General features: G+C 42.2%; 1 protein-coding gene and 1 pseudogene across 7 annotated transcripts in view; both read left to right on the top strand.

The window, feature by feature from the left end:
• RALGPS2 (Ral GEF with PH domain and SH3 binding motif 2) overlaps positions 1-20,479 on the top strand; it is a 595,760-nt gene that overhangs the window by 109,697 nt on the left and 465,584 nt on the right. For all 7 annotated transcript variants that reach the window (XM_033915477.1, XM_033915478.1, XM_033915474.1 and 4 more), the window contains exons 5-6: positions 1,036-1,119; positions 13,502-13,591. In XM_033915477.1, the coding sequence (XP_033771368.1) occupies positions 1,036-1,119; positions 13,502-13,591 (174 nt within the window). The remainder of the gene's footprint in view (positions 1-1,035; positions 1,120-13,501; positions 13,592-20,479) is intronic.
• LOC117346108 lies at positions 3,338-4,003 on the top strand (annotated as a pseudogene).

Raw genomic sequence — 20,479 nt, 5'->3', positions numbered from 1 at the left:
GACTCGCAGAGGGTAGGCCCCGACGTCAGAAGCTGCTGCTGAGTTGCCGAAGAGAGCCGCGGAGCAGGGGATGTGGCCGGAAGCAGGTAGAAGGGAGAGGGAGATAGGAAGGCTGTAGATCTCCGGAGCATGACACCGACCCCGGCCAGGATGATTTCTTTTTCAGGCGTCGCGGCGGGAAATAGCCATGCTGAGCAGTGAGCTCAGCACTACACAGATGAAAGCCTTGCTTGCTGATTGGTCCGGCGGCACGGCGGGGCGGGGCCGCCGGACCAATCAGCAAGCAAGGCTTTCATCTGTGTGTGCTGAGCTCACTGCTCAGCATGGCTATTTCCCGCCGCGACGCCGGACTTGTAAGCTGCATTCCTGCGTGACACACTACCGGAGCCGCAGCAGAGGTGGAAAAGAGCCGCGGGTTGCCGACCCCCGATATAGTGTATCTAGTTTTTCAGAAAGCTTTTGACAAAGTTCCTCATGAGAGGATCCTTAGAAAATTAGTCATGGGATAGGAGGCAACTTGCAGCCTGCCATTGAATTTTATGTGGTCTATGAGACCATGGGAATAATAAACAGAAATAGCCTGTGTAAAATTTATTAACTAGAGTTTTGGCAATTTTAAATACTGATTTCACAAATATTTTTAGAATTGTGGCATAATATCTCAACCTTTAAAAATAATGACATATGTGGCAACAGACTATTCTGGTGGTAGTTTGTTCGTTCAGTCATATCACACTGAGTTTCATTAGTAGTGAATTATATGGGGTGTGTGTTAATTTTCTGTGTACAGCCTGCTAAAGATTGTATTGACATTCATGTGGCCCTTCTCTGTATAAAGGTTGCTTACCCCTGTGCTTACAGGTAAGTTGTTTATTTTATTTTTTAAGTCTTAAGTTTAGAAATTTAATGACCAGTTTATTAATGTCAATTTTTTAATCAACCTAAATAATAATTTATTTGTGGAAATGTGTTTTCATATTAGAATCTTCTGCTATTGAAATATTTCAGCTGTTGTTTATTCTTATCATTTTGCAGGAGTTGTCGAGCTGTGGTTGGAATAAAAAGGAGAAGTACAGTTCTGCTCCAAATGCAGTTGCCTTTACCAGAAGATTTAACCAAGTGAGTTTCTATTATTAATATAGTATTCTTGTTACATATGGAAAGCTAAACATTCTGTTGCAAAGACATAGGATTCTGTACTGTAGCTGTTGCTTCCCAGTAGTCACGAACTTTGCAGAGGGATGTCATTCAAAACTCTGAACTCCTCCCCTTCAGCAATAGGAAGAACAGCTCCCCCTTCAGTTTCTTCTTTTGCAGGTGAACTCAGAAGGTGTGTTCTGATCTACTCCGCTTTGTTTTTCTTATTTTGGGGTATTTTGTCATCAATTTTCTAATTTCCTGGCTTCGGAGGTCCCCTTCTCTGGCTTATTCTGCTGGGGAAAGGACACGATCCCGCCTGCTTTCTTCGTTGTGGTTTACTCTTTTGGCAGGACATGCATTTGACATTCTGAATTAATTTCAATTTGATCAACTTGCAATGTACTACATTAGCTTTCATCTCTTCTATTTACTACCTCAGTCTGAGCCCTCAGCACTTTGGAGGTTTTTCCACACTTATGTATACATATATTTCTTTAGCACTCTCCAGACCAGTATAGGATCTTACAAGTGGGTATATATCTCATCATGACCAGCAGATGGAGACTGAAACAAAACTATGGAATAGTACATAATAGAATAAGCACTGTAAAAATGAAAGAGCAAGCATGGTCCCTTTTTAAGGACACAGTCACCGAGCCGCAAGATCTATATATACCACATATCAACAAGGGTTCTAAGAGGAAAAAGAACAAGGAACCGGCGTGGCTCACTGTAGCAGTGAAGGAAGCGAACAGAGACAAGAAGACTTTGTTTAAGGAATGGAAAAGGACAAAAATGGACGAAAACTGGAAAAAGCACAAACAATATCAAAGCAAGTACCATAAGGTGGTAAGAGAGGCCAAAAGAGACTATGAGGAAAAAATAGCCAAGGAGGCAAAAAATTTTAAGCCATTCTTTCGATATATTAAGGAGGAACGACCCATGAAGGAAGCATGGGGCCTTTAGATGACCATAGAATAAAGGGAGTGCTAAAAGAGGACAAAGCCATCGCCGACAAACTGAACATATTTTTTGCGTCTATATTTACCAAAAAGGATACATTCAATATACCAGAAGCCGACAGGCTATACACAGGAAACGAAGATGGGAAACTGACAAGTGTCGACGGTCAGTCTAGAAGAGGTATGCAGGCAGATTGATAGGCTAAAAAATGATAAATTCCTGGAACCGGACGGCATCCACTCGAGGGTAATCAAGGAATTAAAAGGAGTTATAGCTGAACTGCTTCATCTAATAGCCAATCTCTCGATCAAATCAGGAAGGATTCCGGAAGACTGGAAAGTGGCGAATGTTACGCCGATCTTCAAGAAAGGTTTGAGGGGAGATCTGGGAAACTACAAACCAGTGAGCCTAACTTCGGTACCAGGAAAGATGGTAGAAGTACCGCATCATTGATCACCTTGACGGACACAATCTGATGAGGACCAGCCAGCATGGCTTCAGCAATGGAAGATCTTGCTTGACAAACTTATTGTACTTCTTTGAGGGAGTAAACAGGCAGATAGACAAGGGTGACCTGGTCGACATTGTATATCTGGATTTTCAGAAGGCGTTCGACAAGGTCCCACATGAACGACTACTTCAAAAAATTGTGAGCTATGGGATCGAGGGTGATATGCAAACGTGGATTAAAAACTGGTTGGCGAATAGGAAACAGAGTGGGGGTAAATGGACAATACTTGGACTAGAAAAGTGTCATGAGTGGAGTGCCGCAGGGTTCGGTGCTCGGGCCCACTCTTCAACATATTTATAAACGACCTACAAATTGGTACAACGAGCAAGGTGATTAAATTTGCGGATGATACAAAGTTATTCAGAGTAGTGAGGACACAGAAGGATTGGGAAGACCTACAACAAGACATAAACATGCTCGAGGAATGGGCCGAGAAATGGCAAATGAGGTTCAACGTGGATAAGTGCAAGGTGATGCATGTCAGTAACAAAAATCTTATACACGATACAGTATTCAGAGAGACCCCCCCCCCCCCAGGAAAGAGACTTGGGAATATTTGTAGACCAGTCAGTGAATCGTCTGTGCAATGCCAGCAGCAGCGAAAAGGGCGAACAGAATGCTAGGAATGATTAAGAAGGGGATCACAGAGGCTTTCATTTTTATTTGGTAGGTTTAGATGTGGATGTTGTGGTTGAAGCAGGGCCCTCCCTATAAGTTGCCAGAATGCAGTGGAAAACGATGGAAATTAACTCCGAGATGCTGACTAAAATGCTCGTCAAACTCGGGGTGACGGGCAGCTGGTGTTTCTTGGATGTGCTGGGGCTGGAGTCGGAATTGCTGCGCTCGGTGCTGTCACCTGTCTGCGCCCTGCTGCTGCTCTTCCCATTGACACCACAGCATGAAAATTCTCAGAGAGAAACAGATTGAAGGACTTAAAGGGCAAGAAACAAGTCCTAAAATTTACTTCATGAATCAGACCTTTGGCAACTCCTGCGGGACTGTTAGCCTTATACATGCAGTAGCCAATAACAAACTGGAGCTTGGTGACAGCTCCATCCTGAAACGTTTTTTTTGACAGAAACAAGCAATATTTCTCCTGAAGAAAGGGCTTCCCATCTTGAAAAGAATGAGGCTATGCAGGCAGTCCATGATGCAGCAGCCCAGGAAGGACAGCGTCGGGTAGAAGATGGGGTAAACTTCCGTTTCATAGTATTCATCAATGTGGATGGTAGCCTCTATGAATTAGATAGAAGAATGCCATTTCCTGTGAAACATGGCTCCACATCAGAGAATTCATTGCTGCAGGATGCTGCCAAGATCTGCAGTCAGTTTACAAGGCGTGAGAAAGAAGAAGTCTAGTTCTCTGCTGTAGCACTTAGTAAAGCTTAAGAACTGAAGGGACTATGCTTAAAATTAATAGCACTTACATGGACATGTTGCTATTTAGAATTAGATGCTTACTAACTGGTGAAGCAGTACATACAAGTCTCTTCCTCTTGTACACCTTAACTGTTAAGCTGCTTGTTCAAAAGTTCATAGATGCTCTAAATGTTGGCTATATCCATGTTTTCTGTTAAAAAAAAAATACTTCAGCAATGTGGCTTACATAAATACACATGTAATTAAGCAGTTGAAAAAAAAAGAAGGGGATCACAAACAGATCGGAGAAGGTTATGCCGCTGTACTGGGCCATGGTGCGCCCCCACCTGGAATACTACATCCAACACTGGTTGCTGTACATGAAAAAGGACATAGTACTACTCGAAAGAGTCCAGAGAAAAGCAACAAAAATGGTTAAGAGACTGGAGGAGTTGCTATACAGTGAGAGTGAAGACCACCTGTTATTATGGCCTTCACCAATGACCTCACGACAACTCATTGTGCTGGTATAAGTAATATATATTTTATTAATAATCAATAACAGCTTACATAACAAGTTTCCAGCAAATGGAGCCAACAGGGTATATATACGTCAAGCTTGAGTATACCAGGTGTCTGTCCTGACTAATTCCCTAGCAAGCTGACCTTGTATATATTCTTAACAACTTGAGACCATGTTAGCACATGTTACATACTTAATTTCTATTTGCTATTCATAATTGTCATTTCTCTTATCAGTTCATTGATTGCTTAACATTTATACTTTTCAGAGTCATATTGAGGCTTGCCTAATTTCCCGACATATGTCCTCTTAATATCAAGAATCATCAATTTCTGAGCAAGGACTTATATTATTTCTCTTTATTTTTTGCATAGTTTGTCAATTTCATATCCTTGTTTTTGACCTTATTTCTAGAAAATCAACTTAACCTAGGTTACAGAGATCTGTTAATTTCCTTCTAATGTCAGTACCGTATTTTCACTCATATACCGCGCACCCGTGTAAAACGCGCACACAGGTATAGCGCGCGGGAAACTGTAATTTATGTTAAAAAAAATTTATATACCGCGCATGCCGCCGACTCTCCTTTCGCCCGCCCCTACTCTCCTCTGGCCACCCCGACTCTCCTTTAGCCCGCCCCGACTCTCCTCTCCCCCTTGAAGTCCTGTCCCCACCCTGAAAGCCTGATGCCCCCCCGACATCCGATTCACCTCCCCCGCAGGACCGCTCACACCCCCACCCCTAAGGACCGCTCGCACGCACCCGCACCCCCACCCCGAAGGACCGCTCGTATGCACCCGCACCCCCACCCCCACAGCCTCCCGACCCCCCCCCCCCTTAATAAGAACATAAGAAGTTGCCTCCGCTGAGACAGACCAGAGGTCCATCCTGCTCAGCGGTCCGCTCCCGCGGTGGCCCATCAAGCCCATTGCCTGAGCAGTGGTCTATATCTATCTATACCCTTCAATCCCTTTTTCTTCTAGGAATCTATCCAAACCTTCTTTGAAACCATTTATTGTGTTCCTGTCTACCACAGCCTCTGGAAGCGCGTTCCATGTATCCACCACCCTCTGAGTGAAGAAGAACTTCCTAGCGTTTGTTCTAAACCTGTCCCCTTTCAGTTTCTCCGAGTGCCCCCTTGTACTTGTGGTGCTCCTTAATTTGAAAAATCTGTCCCTGTCTACTTTTTCTATGCCTTTCAGGATCTTGAAGGTTTCTATCATGTCTCCTCTAAGTCTCCGCTTTTCCAGGGAGAAAAGTCCTAGCTGCTTTAATCTGTCGGTATATGGGAGATTTTCCATTCCCTTTATCAGTTTAGTCGCTCTTCTCTGTACTCCCTCTAGTACCGCCATGTCCTTCTTGAGGTGTGGCGACCAGTACTGGACACAGTACTCCAGATGCGGCCGCACCATTGCACATACAGCGGCATGATGACTTCCCTCGTCCTGGTCGTGATACCCTTCTTAATGATACCCAACATTCTGTTAGCTTTCCTTGAGGCCGTGGCGCACTGCGCCGATGCCTTCAGTGTTGCGTCTACCATCACTCCCAGGTCTCTCTCCAGGTTACTGACCCCTAGTGGTGTTCCCCCCATTTTGTAAGTGAACATCGGGTTCTTTTTCCCCATATGCATGACCTTGCATTTCCCTACGTTGAAGCTCATTTGCCATTTTTCGGCCCACTTTTCCAGCTTCGTTAGATCCTTTTGGAGATCTTCGCAGTCTTCCCTCGTTTGAGCCCTGCTGTATAGTTTGGTGTCATCTGCAAATTTTATGACCTCACACTTGGTTCCCGCTTCTAGGTCGTTTATGTAGATATTGAACAGGAGCGGTCCCAGCACCGACCCCTGTGGAACTCCGCTCGTGACCCCTTTCCAGTCCGAGTAGTGGCCCTTTACGCCAACCCTCTGTTTCCTGTTTGCCAGCCAGTTTTTGATCCATCGGTGGACCTCCCCTTGCACCCCGTGGTTCCATATCTTTTTGAGCAGTCTCTCGTGTGGTACCTTGTCGAAGGCTTTTTGGAAGTCGAGGTAAATGATATCTATAGATTCCCCTTTATCCACCTGGCTGTTCACCCCCTTCATGTAGAAGCTCCTACCGTTGTCCTGCTGCTTCCTCTGCCGGTGTTCCCGGCCCTTCTGTGAGCCCTGCGTCTGCGCTCCTTTCTCTGACGTCAGCTGCTCCTGCCCTGTGAGTGAGAGAACGCTAATGGAGTGCTCCCCCTGGAATCCTTGAGAAAGCTTCCTGTGAGGCGAAACGGGTCCCGTCGGGCCATAATGTTGGGGCAAGCAATTTCTAAGAATAATAAAGATAAAGATTAAGAATCACTGTGTGTCCTGTCTGGATTTCTGGATTTATGATAAAGAAGAGTTTCAGCTCTGGAAAGAATTTCCCTACAGAGTGAGGATCCATTTTGTTGCAAGATTGTATATCACCTCACTTTCCGTCTTCACCATCCTTGCTTTAGTGATCTCAGGAGTCTCTCTTCACTTCCAGTTTCATGGAGGTCTTACCTCTTCACCTGTATGCACCTGTACAGGCCTTTTCCTTTCCCTTCCTTAAGAGGCTAGAGAAACTGGGTCTCTTCTCCCTTGAAAAGAGGAGACTGAGAGGGGACTTGATCGAAACATTCAAGATAATGAAGTTAATAGACTTGGTAGAGAAAGAGAGATTGTTCAACCTCTCCAAGATTGAGAGAACGAGAGAGCACTCTCTAAAGTTAAAAGGGGTAAGATTCCGTACAAACGTAAGTTCTTCTTCACCCAGAGAGTGTTAGAAATCTGGAACGCTCTCTCCAGGGATTCAAGACAAGATTAGACAAGTTCCTGCTGAACCAGAACATATGCTGGTAAGGCTAGACTCAAATAGGGCACTGGTCTTTGACCTAAGGGCCACCGCGTGAGCAGACTGCTGGGCATGATGAACCACTGGTCTGACCCAGCAGTGGCAATTCTTATGTTCTTTTAGTCTCAGCAGGTGTGAGGAGCTGTACCCATCTCCCTTGCTAGGGCTGTTGGAATTTGTTTAGGGAGCCTGGTCCCCGTTTTTGTGCTGGATTGAGCTTGGGTGGTCCCTGTTTGGGGGTCTGTCCGACCTCAGGGTTGTCAAACCCGGCGGGTCTGGTGATGGGTCTCTCCCCCCTTTCCTCCACCTCCCCAATATCTTTTTAGAAGTGCCTCAGCAGTAAGCTTTGCCCTCAAATTCAAGCAAGAAATACTGCTTTGAGAGCCAGTGGAGTCTGTTCTGTGGGAAAAAAAAAAAAATCCTGAAGTAGTACCGGTCTGAAGGGTTGCTTTCCCTTTCAATATGCTGTAAATCACTGTATTTTTAAACTAACCGGCACTTTTTTTTTTAGCTAGGTCACGTATGGAGCAATTGAGCACTTCTCAGGGGGAGTGGTGCTCCATACCCCCTGTGGCTTTATCTCCCTCGACATCTTGGACATCCCCTCTTCCTCCTCCCTCGTTCAATTACCCGAGGGTGTCTTGGGACAAGAATTTGTGGTTGGAGGAGCGTGTAAGCCTGAATGAGGACCCGGACCCTTTTAAGGAGTTCCCGGATCCTCTTGAGGAGACAGCTGCTGGTGGTGGGGTGTCGGGTTTCCCAGTTAAGAGGTGTTAATGGTGCGCCTTTTTTAAGAGGGATGATCTGCCAGACCTGATTCAGCAGGTCTTCTCGGTGCTGCATTTCAAAGAGACCCTGCGTATGGGGGATCCGCGCTGCTTCCTGCTTTTGTCCTATGCTTCAGGATATTTGGGACATGTCATTGAACAGTGGAATACACCAGAGGTGCTGTTTTGGTTGAGGTGCTCCATGGCTCGTTTGTATCCCATTCCAGAGGGGGATAGGGCTTCCTTGAAGTCGCCAGTGGGGGACGCGGTGGTCTCGGCAATTGCTAAGCGGTTTAGTAAAAAGGGAGGGGGTGTATTTGTCTATTTTTTTATAGTTGTTACTGAGGTATCATTGCATAGAGTCATCTGCCTTGATCTCTTTGAAAAACCCCCGAATATAAATTATAATTAACATTTTCTTTGCGTACAGTGTGTTTTGTGGGGGTTTTCTTTTAAAATTTTAATGTTGGTAGATGATTTTGACTTGGTCTTTTTAAAAGTAGCTTGCAAGCCCAAAAAGTGTGAGCACCCCTGGTCTAGGAAATAGATAATTGCAGATGTCAGACCATTCAAGGAGTGTTCGGTTGAATGATTCTGCTGAAATCCAGTTTGATTTGGGTGGAGAACATTGTTTTTTTGATAAATTTTGATAATTGGCTGAATACTACCTTCTCGGTCAACTTCGCCAAGAAAGGAATTTTAGCAATGAGATGAAAATTTGCACAGTCATTATGATTTGAATTGTGATCTTTAATGATTGGTTTTTGGGAGTGACCGGATTCAAGACTACATGAAATGAGTTTGTGAATTACAGGGCAAAGTTGGTAAAAAAAAAAAAAAAAAAAAGCATTTAATAATGAATGGTGGGATTGTATCGACACTGGAACCCTTCAGATTCATGTTTTGAATAAGTCGGAGAATGTCGTTTAACGATGGCATAGAAAATTTCGAGCATTTGGAGAGGGGTAAAGAGCAGACGTGTTCAATAGGCTCCTCTATAAGGATCAATTTGGATTTTATTTTTTCTGATCTTTTTTTATTTTTTCAGTGATGTCTGCCAGGTCTTGAGCGATCAGTGAAACATCTTGATCAGGAGTTGTTTTTTTTTGTTTGTTTTAAAATTTATTAAGGATTTTAGGATGGAGAAGAGCATGGATGAATTTCTGGCTTTTTTGATATTCGTTGTGTAATAGTTCCTTTTAGTCATATTAATTTTCTTTTTGTAAATATTTGCTTGCTCTTGATATTTATATGAATTAGAAGGTGTTCTATTGTGCTGCCACTTTCTCTCCAGGGATCGTAATTGTTTTTTAAATTAACATTAGTTTGATTGTATACAAGGGGTTTTTGAAACGTTTTGCAGATATTATACAAGTGGTGGGGGGCGCGTGTGAATCTAGAAGAGTTTTACCACATCACTCCCATTTAGTGACCTGTTCTTTAAGGGTGAGATTATTGAGATCTTCTATTTGTAGGTCGAACAAAGAGGCTATAGAAGAAGCATCGAGTTTGTCAAAATCTCTAGAAGTTACTGTCTTGGGTGACTGAGATGTGTTGGTTATTTTTTGATGATGTCTGAACGTAATTAAACTATGATCCGACCAAGGAACTGAGCAAATATCAGGAGGAGAAAACTCAGAGACTAAGGGTTTTGGAATAAGAATCATATCTGTTATGTGACCTGCTAAATGAGTTGGTTCTGCTAACAGGGGATACATTTAAATCAGTAAAGAGATTAAGTAGCTCAGCTGTGGAAGTATTAGCGGGCTCATCAAAATGGATGTTAGTCACCGAGGATTACCAAGTTACGAACAGAAGTACTAATGTCAAATAAAGTTGAATGCTGAAGAGTAAAGACATCACGGTTGATAGGAGGCGTGTTTTGAATTGTAGGTATCCGATTGGAAATCTAGCTGGCGAAAGTTCAAAATTATTAATAAGGATATGCCTGTAAATCACTGCTAGTCTACCACCTTATTTCCCGACTTGATTATTAAAGTGATGGGTGAATCCTGATGGACAGGCATAGTTAAGGTAGGCTTTATCACCTTCGGATAGCCAGGTTTCTGTAATGCAGAGGAGATCTACCCACCGCGTCACTGATGACAGCATCAGTGATGCGGCAGATGGAAGGCTTCAGCAGGGAAGGCCGCAATTTAGTCTGTTCAGAGTGCTGCCGCCCATGCTGAAGGGAGCGGAGGTACAGTATATCAGTCTCGCGGTGGGAGGATTAGTGGGGTTCTGCGTGGGGGGATGGGAGGGAGGGATGGAAAGATGCTGTGCAAGGGGATGGATGAGAGGGGAGGAAAGTGCTACTACCGGCAAATCAGGCAGCAATATTGTCAGGAGGAATGGAGTTGTGGAATGTCAAGGAGATTCGGGAGGGGCTTTGAGAGGTCTGTCTAACTAGGGCTTATTTTGGGGGCTTTTATTAGGACCTACCCCAAAAATCATGCTAGGGCTTATTTTCAAAGTAGATTTCATTTTCAGGGAAATATGGCACTTTCAGTCTAATGCTATTAATTCTTAGCATTATTGTTAATATATGCCTATTGCTCACGTTATACCTTGCTGGATATAGTGTGGGCATATCCAGGCATACATTCAGGGCAGGTTGCATAACATCCATGGAAATGATGCAGTTTGGGCATGGTCAAGCTTGTACATGGGCTTGATGAATGTTGCCTGAAAAGGCTATATAAAAGAAGTTCAAATACAGGGATAATTTTCATTACGTGTTTCAGTTCAGGTTTATTTTGATGCTTCAAGGCATAGTATTGTCTATGTAAGTAACTTAATTAATAAGTCATTTAATTATTAATTGCTATAGGACGATTTGTGACAGCAGAAATGTCTCGCTGATGATAGTCTGCTACATTTATGGCGAGTACATGCTTAAGCCTCAAAGATGCACCATGACTTGTTAAGAAAGCATATGAGCTGTATTTCGGTTGCACGATTGCTGATCAAGACAAACCATGGGCTCCTCATATTTGTTGTGCAAGATATGCCATTGATCTTAGAGCTTGGCTCCAAGGTACTTGGAAGTCAATGCCATTTGCTGTCCCAATGATATGGTAAGAACAGAAGGATAACTGGACATATGTTAGTTCTGTCTGCCAAATGTTAATGGTGTCGCTGGTAACAATAAGAAATCAAATTGAATACTCCAATCTTCTTTCAGCCATAAGACTAGTGCCTCATGATGACAGTCTTACGGTACTAAAGCCACCAGAGAAATGGAGCTTAAACGAAACTGACGAAGAATCTGCAATGCACCAGCCAAGCACTGATTGTGATATTGATCCTGATTTTGAACCATGTATGTCTGGTGAGCCTCATCTTATAACACATAATTAAATAGCCTGGTCAGGGACTTAAGTTTGTCAAAAGCAGAATTATTGGATTCAAGACTGCAGGGATGGTGTTTGCTCTTGCCAGGTATGAAAATTTCTGTCTTTTGAAGCCGCCAAGATAATTTAACAAATTTATTTGCATAGGTTGAAAACTTGTATCTGCACTTACATTGAAGGGTTGTTCACAACTTTGGGTTATATATGCATGACCCACAGGAGTGACATCTTTTTATTGATTCGTCAGTGTTAAGCCTCAAGGTCTGTTGTTACACAAAGGCAATGTCTACCCATCGATACCTATTGGCTATGCTGCACACATGAAAGAAACATATAAAGCATGGAACTGCTGTTAAAGCATATCCAGTACACAAAGTACAACTGGAACATCTGTGGTGATGTTAAAGTATTAGCTACTACTTGGAATGTAGCTTGGATATATCATGCACTGTTCTTTTATTTGTGAATGGGACAGCTGTGCTAAGAAGTTGCATTATATTAAAAAAAAACCTGGCCAATCCATAAGAATTTGGTTCCAGGACAGAAAAATGTCATACATTAATCATTTGTTGACTTGATATTTTTGCACCCTTTTCGCATAAAACTTGAACTGATCAAAAATTTCATAAAAGTGATGAACAAGGAAGGCAAAGGTTTTCTTTAAGACAGATGTTTCCAAGAATAACGAACACACGATTTAAGGAAGGCATTTTTGTTGGTCCACAGATCAGACGCATCATCAACGAAGAGAGATTTGAAGATCTATTAGTTGGGCCAGAGAAAATTGCCTGGAAAGCATTCATGGATGTCATTGAGAATTTTCTCGGCAGCTACAGAGCACCAAACTATATTCAACTTCTTAGTGCATGCAAAACCATGAAGTTTAACATATCACTGAAGATGCACTTACTACATTCACACTTGGGACTTCTTCCCTGGAAATCTTGGTGCAGTCAATGACAAACATGGCGAAAGGTTTCACTGGGACATTACCACTAAAGGAAAAGATATCAGGGCAATTGGAATCCATCAATGCTGGCTGACTATTGTTGGATACTGCAACAAGATGCAGGAAAACACTTTAGCCACAGTGAATTATCACATCATATCAGAAAACTTTGTGCATTTAAAACATATTATAATCAATTAAAGATGCCATTGTGTTTCTTAAAATTCCTATGTGTTATAGTTAGTGTTTATTTTGAAGGGGTCTATCATAACAGCTATTATAACCCCCCTTCTTGTTCTTCCCTTTTTTGTTTTTTCTTCTCTTCTTTCAAAAATTGTAACTATTCCCCCTCTTAACCACACATGTCTCGTATGTCTTACCCACAAAATTATTTTAAAATTATGCCTACATTCAGTCTGTTAAATGTGTTAAATTCTAACTAACAACAAATTTGTTTTTATGTCAACATTAACATTGTACTTGTTTAATCTATTAATATATGTTGTTATTATTATTGTACATCGCCTAGTAATTTAAATAGGCGATTCATCAAGAATAAATAAACTTGAAACTTGATTACCAGATTGTTTTAAGGAAGCAAAATTTTTGGAAAAATTTGTTATCCTGTGTAATTGGTGCTGGTTGCACAAGTTGGATATTATAATGTTGTTTTCTATATTTGTTACAGAGCAGAACATCATTGTAATGTTGGAAACTTTCCCCCGTTTTCCTCCTTCCTGTTATGTCTTGTATTACAGTGCTGCTTGATTGTTTTTGTACCAACTGAGGGGGCAGGAGCCATTCCCTGGGATTGATAGTGTCCTGCAAGCAACTTGCTAGTTCAGATACAAGACCCTAGTGTTCAGGACCACTAGACACACCTACAAAAAAGATTTCCAAGATAAGAACCTAATCTTTCTTTGAACTAAACGTTAAATATAGTGCACACTGAAACAGAAAAAAAACATTATATGAAATAGATAAACAATCCAAAGAAAGACGTGTTTTTTGCATGCACACCCAGAGAATGCCTTTGGGAATATAATGAACAGATACAGTCTTAAATATTTGTATATGGTTTTTTTCTTTACAGGTGAGCTTTTGGGTTGTTCGAGAGATTCTTCATGCGCAGACTTTGAAAATCAGAGCAGAAGTTTTGAGCCACTATATTAAAACTGCGAAGGTAAAAGATCCCTTTCAAGGAAAAATAACATTCTTTATAATTCTCCTAGTCCAGTCCAGATGTGTGGGTTATGCCTCCTCCAACCAGCAAAGGAAGGCAGAAAATATTGAACATTCAGTTCTGTCATCAGTAAAAGAGGTGGTGTAGCCCTGGACCTTGCCAGTATGTCTCTGCGTCCAGCAGACTGGTGCAGCAGGAAGATTTTTTTTACTGGGCTTTAATTCCTGGAGCATAGTCTTCGACCTGTAGCCACATCTCTGGGTCCATGTTTGAAGGGCAGCTCAGGAATTGGTTTAAGGACCTTTTCCTTGATTGTGCAGAAATTTATCCCTTTAACTCCAAGGTTCAGTGTACAGGCCTTCATTTGGTGAAGCAACAGTCCATCGGAACAGTGACCTGAAGACAGGTCTGGGGTCCCCAAGCCTTGGCCTCTGGGTCTTGGCCTGAGGAGGTGACTGCTGGCAGTAGACTGTTATAAAGGGCTTGATCTCAAGGGAACTCCATTGGAGATCCCACAATGGATATTTATTTTCTTTTTTATATATCATTTTTATTAAGGAATCGCAAGAAAACGGTCACTGCTGTACAGTACAAACCACAGATGAAATATATGAGACATATACAGAAGAGGGCAAGTACATACACAGTGAGCACCAAACAGCACTAAATAGGCACTACTGAGCAAACAAGAAAAAACTAGTGAAAACACATACACTGCAGTGTTCTCCCCAGAAATTTTTTCCAGCCAGGTGGGGTGGGATGGGGAAAATTTAACCCCCTCTTTTACTAAGGTGCGCTAGCTTTTTTAGCGCACGCAAACCCCCGCGCTAAGCGGGAAAGCTAAAGCCAGCTCAATGCTGGCGTTAGCATCTAGTGCATGTGGTAATTCTGTGTGCGCTAAGAGCACGCTAAAACCACTATCGCAACTTAGTAAAAGGAGCCCTAAATGTGTACTGTTTTTTATTAGTTTATTATTATTTTCCAATGCTCAATATGATTTCCTTTTTTAAGGTTTGACACTTGTGCCAGAATATTTTTACTAAATTTAAGAAGTATCCAATTCTAGAAGGGAATAATTAGATATTTGCCCTCTTTCAAATGGTATAGAGGTTTAAAAAAGGGAAAGACGTTAATGAAGTCATTAGGTTCAATCCAGCCATTTATTTCTGCATGAATTTAAACAACTAACAAAAAAAAGATAAATATAGTTCATCCAGTCATATAAGAAATGGCTCTACAGCAGGGGTGCCCACACTTTTTTGGCTTGCGAGCTACTTTTAAAATGATCAAGTCAAAATAATCTACCAACAATAAAATTTAAAAAAACACAAAGCACACTGTACGCAGAGAAAATGTCAGTAAGGAAGGAGGGAGGGGGCACAAACTTGGGATACAGAAGGAAGGGAGGGAAGGGGCATGAACTTGGGACATAGCATGGAAGGATAGAAGGAAAGAGATGCTGAGGTGGAGGAGGGAATAGAAAGGGAAAATTGTTGAGCATGGGTGTGAGGGAAAGAAATGGTGTACATGGGGAAAGGAAGAAAGAGGAGAATGTTGGGCATAGGAAGAGAATTGTTGGACATGTTAGTGGGAGTGGTGGGAGAGGAGTAAGGTAGAGAAAGATGAGAGGGAGAAATGTTGGATGTGGTGTTGGAGAGGGAACAGTGGGACAGATGCAAGAGGGAAGAATGTTGGACCTGGTGGTGGAGGGAATGGAGGAAGAGATGTCGCATGGTTCTGGAGAGGGGTAATAGAAGGAGAAATGTTGGGCATGGGGCTGGTGGACAGGGGTAAAAGATTCTGCACACAGTCCGGGGGGGATGAGAGAGGGAGAAATGTTGGATGTGGCAGTAGAAGGAGTTCGAGCGATATATCCTGGATCCCTCTATCTTTCTTTCCTCACTCCCTTTACAGCAAGGGAAGGAATGAGAGAGAAAGATGGTGGACATAGCATATGGGGGTGGAGGAGAGAGGAAGAAATGCTATGCAAGGTGGGGAGAGGTAAAAGAGTGTGCTTTGTGTAGTTTAATTTTGTGGTTACCATTATGTATTATTAATAAGATTATATTGTGTGTATTAGAGAATGACACGGGGAGCCCCGCAGCGAACCGCTGCGTGGCTGCGGTTTGGCTGCAGGTTATGGTGACCTCATTAGCAAATCGCCGCAGACGCGGGGACAAATCCTTTCACCGACCGCAAAAACGGTGAATAGATTTGTCCCCGCAGGCCAATGTCCCCCCCTCTAGGAACCGCAATTTACCTGTGTTTTCACCGTGCTCATTTGTCAGATCAACCCTTCCTGCCAATAGAACCCGCCCCCCCGACGATCGCCCTCACTGGTAGGAGGGTGCCCAACCCCTCCTGCTGGCACCCCCAACGGCCCCCTATATCGCCAATAGGAGGGTGCCCAACCCCTCCTGCCGGTCCCTCCCCCAACAAACCCCGCCATCCCGAAACACCACCCTTAGTCTTACTTTCCAAGTTGGACCGGACAGCTCCTCGCTCGTCTGGCCAGCAGGCCTGCCTCCGTCCAAATGAGGCGGGCCCGCCCCTCCCCTCCCCTGCCTAACCCACAGGATCCTAGGGCCTGATTGGCCCAAGCACCTAAGGCCCCTCCTATAGCGGGAGTGGCTTTAGGTGCCTAGACCAATCAGGCCCTAGGATCCTGTGGGTTGGGCAGGGTAGGGGCGGGCCCGCCTCATTTGGACGGAGGCAAGCCTGCTGGCCATACGTGTGAGGAGCCGTCCGGTCCAACTTGGAAAGTAAGACTAAGGGGGTTCCGGGGTGGGAGGGTTCGTTGGGGGGGGGGGTCCAGCAGGAGGGGTTGGGTACCCTCCTGCCGGCGATCTTAGGGGAGGCCATTGGGAGGACCGGCAGGAGGGGTTGGGTACCCTTCTGCTGCGATTGTCGGGAGGGCCGTTGGGGGGGTCTACAGGAGGGGTTGGGTGCCCTCCTGCCGTGATCGCTGGGGGGAGGGGAGACTTGCAGCCGTAGCCGCGGTCACTATGCTAATCACGGCAGGGAGATCTTTGCCGCGATTAGGTACAGCGGCCGCGTCTACTTACCATATAGGCTAACATTGTAAGCATTTAAAGTACATGTCGTGTTTGTTTTTGCATTGCTAGCCCCAGGGGTGGTGGAAGATTAGTGATTGAAAAACTGTATGAAAAATAACTATTTTAAATTTAGTGATCAAAATGTGTCAGTTTTGAGAATTTATATTAATTAATTTTTTCTCTGCGTGTTTTGTTTTTGTATAGTTATTAACTAATATTTAACTAAGTTTTAAAGTTTTAAAGAATGTTTCCTTTATACGTAAATAAAGAAAAGTGAATGGGATTGCAGTGGCGGTGACGGGGCGGTGAATGGGGTGGCAGTGGCGGTGACGGGGCGGTGAAGAGGATGGTGAGACGGGGACGGGGCGGTGACGGGGATGGTGAGACGGGGACGGGGCGGTGACGGGGATGGTGAGACGGGGACGGGGCGGTGACGGGGACCAATTTTTTCACCGTGTCATTCTCTAGTGTGTATGTGAAAAATGAATGGAAGAAATGGCATTTACAATTAGTACTATTATTAGTATGGTGGCTGGGTCTGGGGTGGAGCCTGGGCAGAGCTTTTGGGCCCCCCAAACAAAAAAGCATTCCACTGACTGGACCTAGTGTGGCAGGGCCGCCATCAGAAATTTCTGGGCCCCTTACTGAGCAATCCTATTGGGCCCCCACGCACCCCTTCCCCCCCCCCCCGACGCCCCCCCCTTCTTCCATGGGCCGAATACACACATAGATTTCTGCTAATGCTCCACCTAAGCCAGTCCCGTAAAATCTTCTCACGTCCATTGGGTGATTTGGCATAGAGGAGATATTCATAAAAAGAACGTCCGTCAAGATCTTTACTCATAGACTGTGCCATTTGCTTTAAATCATCTTCCATCATTAATCCAAATTGCACAATTCTTTCTCTGTCTTTGTCCTGAATGGCATCTGGCCACATTGCTGGATCCTTCCAGTCAACAAATTTATGAGCAGGCGCAGAGAACGCATTTTTAAACAAATGTAGTTTATCCTTGTACTCCTTATATAATTTTAATCATCTATGGATATGTTTGTATGTTTATTGTTCAAATGGTTTTATTTATTTCCCCAAATTTATTTTTGTTATACGCATTGAAAATATTTGATATTGTGTTTAAATCAAAATCTCAATAAACTTGAAACGAGTGCCCGTGAGATTGTGGGAGGGTTAAATACTCAAAACTTAGAAGAATAATAATTTACTTAGTTTTTGCTACGCCAGCTTTCTGGTATCTTTACATACAGTGGCGTACGTAGCATATGTAACACCCGGGGCCCATCATTTTTTGGCACCCCCCCCCCCCATCTGTAAGAAAAACATGATTTTTTGTAACAAACCACACGTCACACATGAGTACCTAGGAAAAGGCAGCATCTTACATATTGCAGTGAGCAGTACATCAATACACCCATTGTAAAACTAAACAAGCCAGACCAGCACAGATCAATCCTACACCATCAATCCTAACAGAAAACCATGTCTTTCGAACACACAGAACACAGAAAACACCTTCGCCTAGTATGTCATCACAAACTATATGTCATCACATATGTCATCACAAACTAACCCCTCACTCTTTTACAAAACTATGGCAGAATCTTTAATTATTGTTTTACCAAAGCCAAATAAAGATTCCACATTGGTTTCAAACTATAGGCCAATATCTTTAATAAATGTAGATGGAAAAATATTAGCAAAAATACTTGCATTAAGATTGGCTAATGCTCTCCCCCATATTATAGGTATGCCTCAAACAGGATTCGTTGCTCAAAGACATTCATCTCATAATACCAGATTAGCATTCCATATGTTATACTTAACAAAGAAAATGAATGAGCCTACTTTTGCTGTTTCTTTAGATGCAGAAAAGGCTTTTGATAGAATAGAATGGACATTTATATATAAGGTTATGAAATGGTTTGGCATAAGTCCTGGATTCATACAAATGATACAAACAATATATAGCTCCCCCTCTGCTAGATTATATATTAATAATACATTTTCAGAAAAATTTAATCTACAGAGAGGAGTTAGACAAGGATGTCCCTTATCTCCTTTACTGTTTGATATAGTATTAGAACCCTTAATATTAGCAATCCAGCAAGTGAAGGAGATACAAGGTATACCTCATTCAGATAGAGAATACAAAATATCAGCTTATGCTGATGATTTATTATTATATTTGAGGAATCCAGAATCTACCATTCCAAATTTGCTTGAACTAATTGAAAAGTTTGGAAAATTTTCAGGGTATAAGATAAATTGGAATAAATCAGAAATACTACCATTGAATGTACATTGTACAAAAGGTTTATTTAATACATTCTCTTTTGTTTGGAAAGAGGATACTATTAAATATCTTGGAATTTGGATTTCAAAAGATTTAGAAGACACAATGAAAATTAATGAAAAATGTTTATTAAAAAAAGTGACAGAGATGTGTGAATAATGGAATCCCTTACATTTATCTTGGTGGGGAAGAGTACAAACAGTTAAAATGATGATCTTGCCTGTAGTTTGTTACCAAATGGGAATGATACCAGTTTTCTTTCAAGAATCTTTTTACTCAAAGTTAAATAAGATATTGACAAAATTTATTTGGCTTGGGAAAAATCCCAGAATTGCTTTAGTGACATTACAAAGACCAATTGCGGAGGGAGGGGTAAATTTTCCCAACTTCTATAGGTATCATCAAGCCTATATTTTACATCAAGGTATGTATTGGATCCTCCCAGAGCCCACTGATAATATTCCAGAATGGTTCTGGCTTGAATAGAGACTCATGTTTCCTTTACGTCTTAGTCATGTAGTTAGTATCAAAATGCCAAGGCTATACAAAGAACATAAAATATTCATGGATACATGGAAAACTTTAAGATACATAAGTAATCTAACTCCTATTCCAATTAGCAAATCAACAACTCAAACAATTTGGTTAAACCCCAAGATCAAAATCGGCGGTTTCAAAATAATCTGGAAAGATTGGATGATAGCAGGTATTCGCATTTTAGATGATATAATAAAAAATGGAAAGTTGCTGGAGTTTTCACAATTGCAACATAAATTTGATCTTAAAAAAACACAATATTTTAGATGGTTGCAATTGAAGCAATCCATTCAGGTAGGGTTCCCTGAATGGAAAAATCTTACTAATTATCACAGTTTGGAATTCCTATGTTTCCAGATAAATTCAACAGGTCATGAAGCTGCACAGTGGTATAAATTAATATCCGATTATATAAATAAAAAACCAAAAAATGGTCTTAGAGACATTTGGAGCATTGAGATAAAGCACCAAATTAGTGCATCTCAATGGCCACGACTTTGGTCTTGGAGGTTAAAATGTACGGTGTCTGCATCTATGAGACAAACTTGGTTTTTTCTTTTGCATAGAGCTTTATGGACCCCTACACGTTTACATAGAATAGATAGCTCTAAATCTAATAGATGCTGGCATTGTCATGTTGAAATTGGGACATTAGACCATCTTTTATTCTATTGTCCATTTATCTTAACATTCTGGAAATCAATCTGGCCCCAAATAAATAGGATGTTAGAAAATCCGATAGCTTTGACATATGATACCATATTATTCGGAACAACTATGAGAGCAAGAAGTCAAATATCATCAAATAATAACAAACTTATTTTTATTTTAACTGGAATAGCAATACAACAAATCACATTCAATTGGAAAAAACATGACAGATTAAATTACACATTCTGGTGGAATTCTGTATGCCATATATACAAAATGGAGCTCACTATAGCAACACAAAAAGGACATATAAATGAATTTCAAAAAATATGGAA

The sequence above is a fragment of the Geotrypetes seraphini genome, chromosome 12 (assembly GCF_902459505.1).
Source record: "Geotrypetes seraphini chromosome 12, aGeoSer1.1, whole genome shotgun sequence".
Taxonomy (NCBI): Eukaryota; Metazoa; Chordata; class Amphibia; order Gymnophiona; family Dermophiidae; genus Geotrypetes; species Geotrypetes seraphini.
The sequence above is the reverse complement of the archived record's forward strand: the minus strand, read 5'-3'. Positions and strand labels throughout refer to the sequence as shown.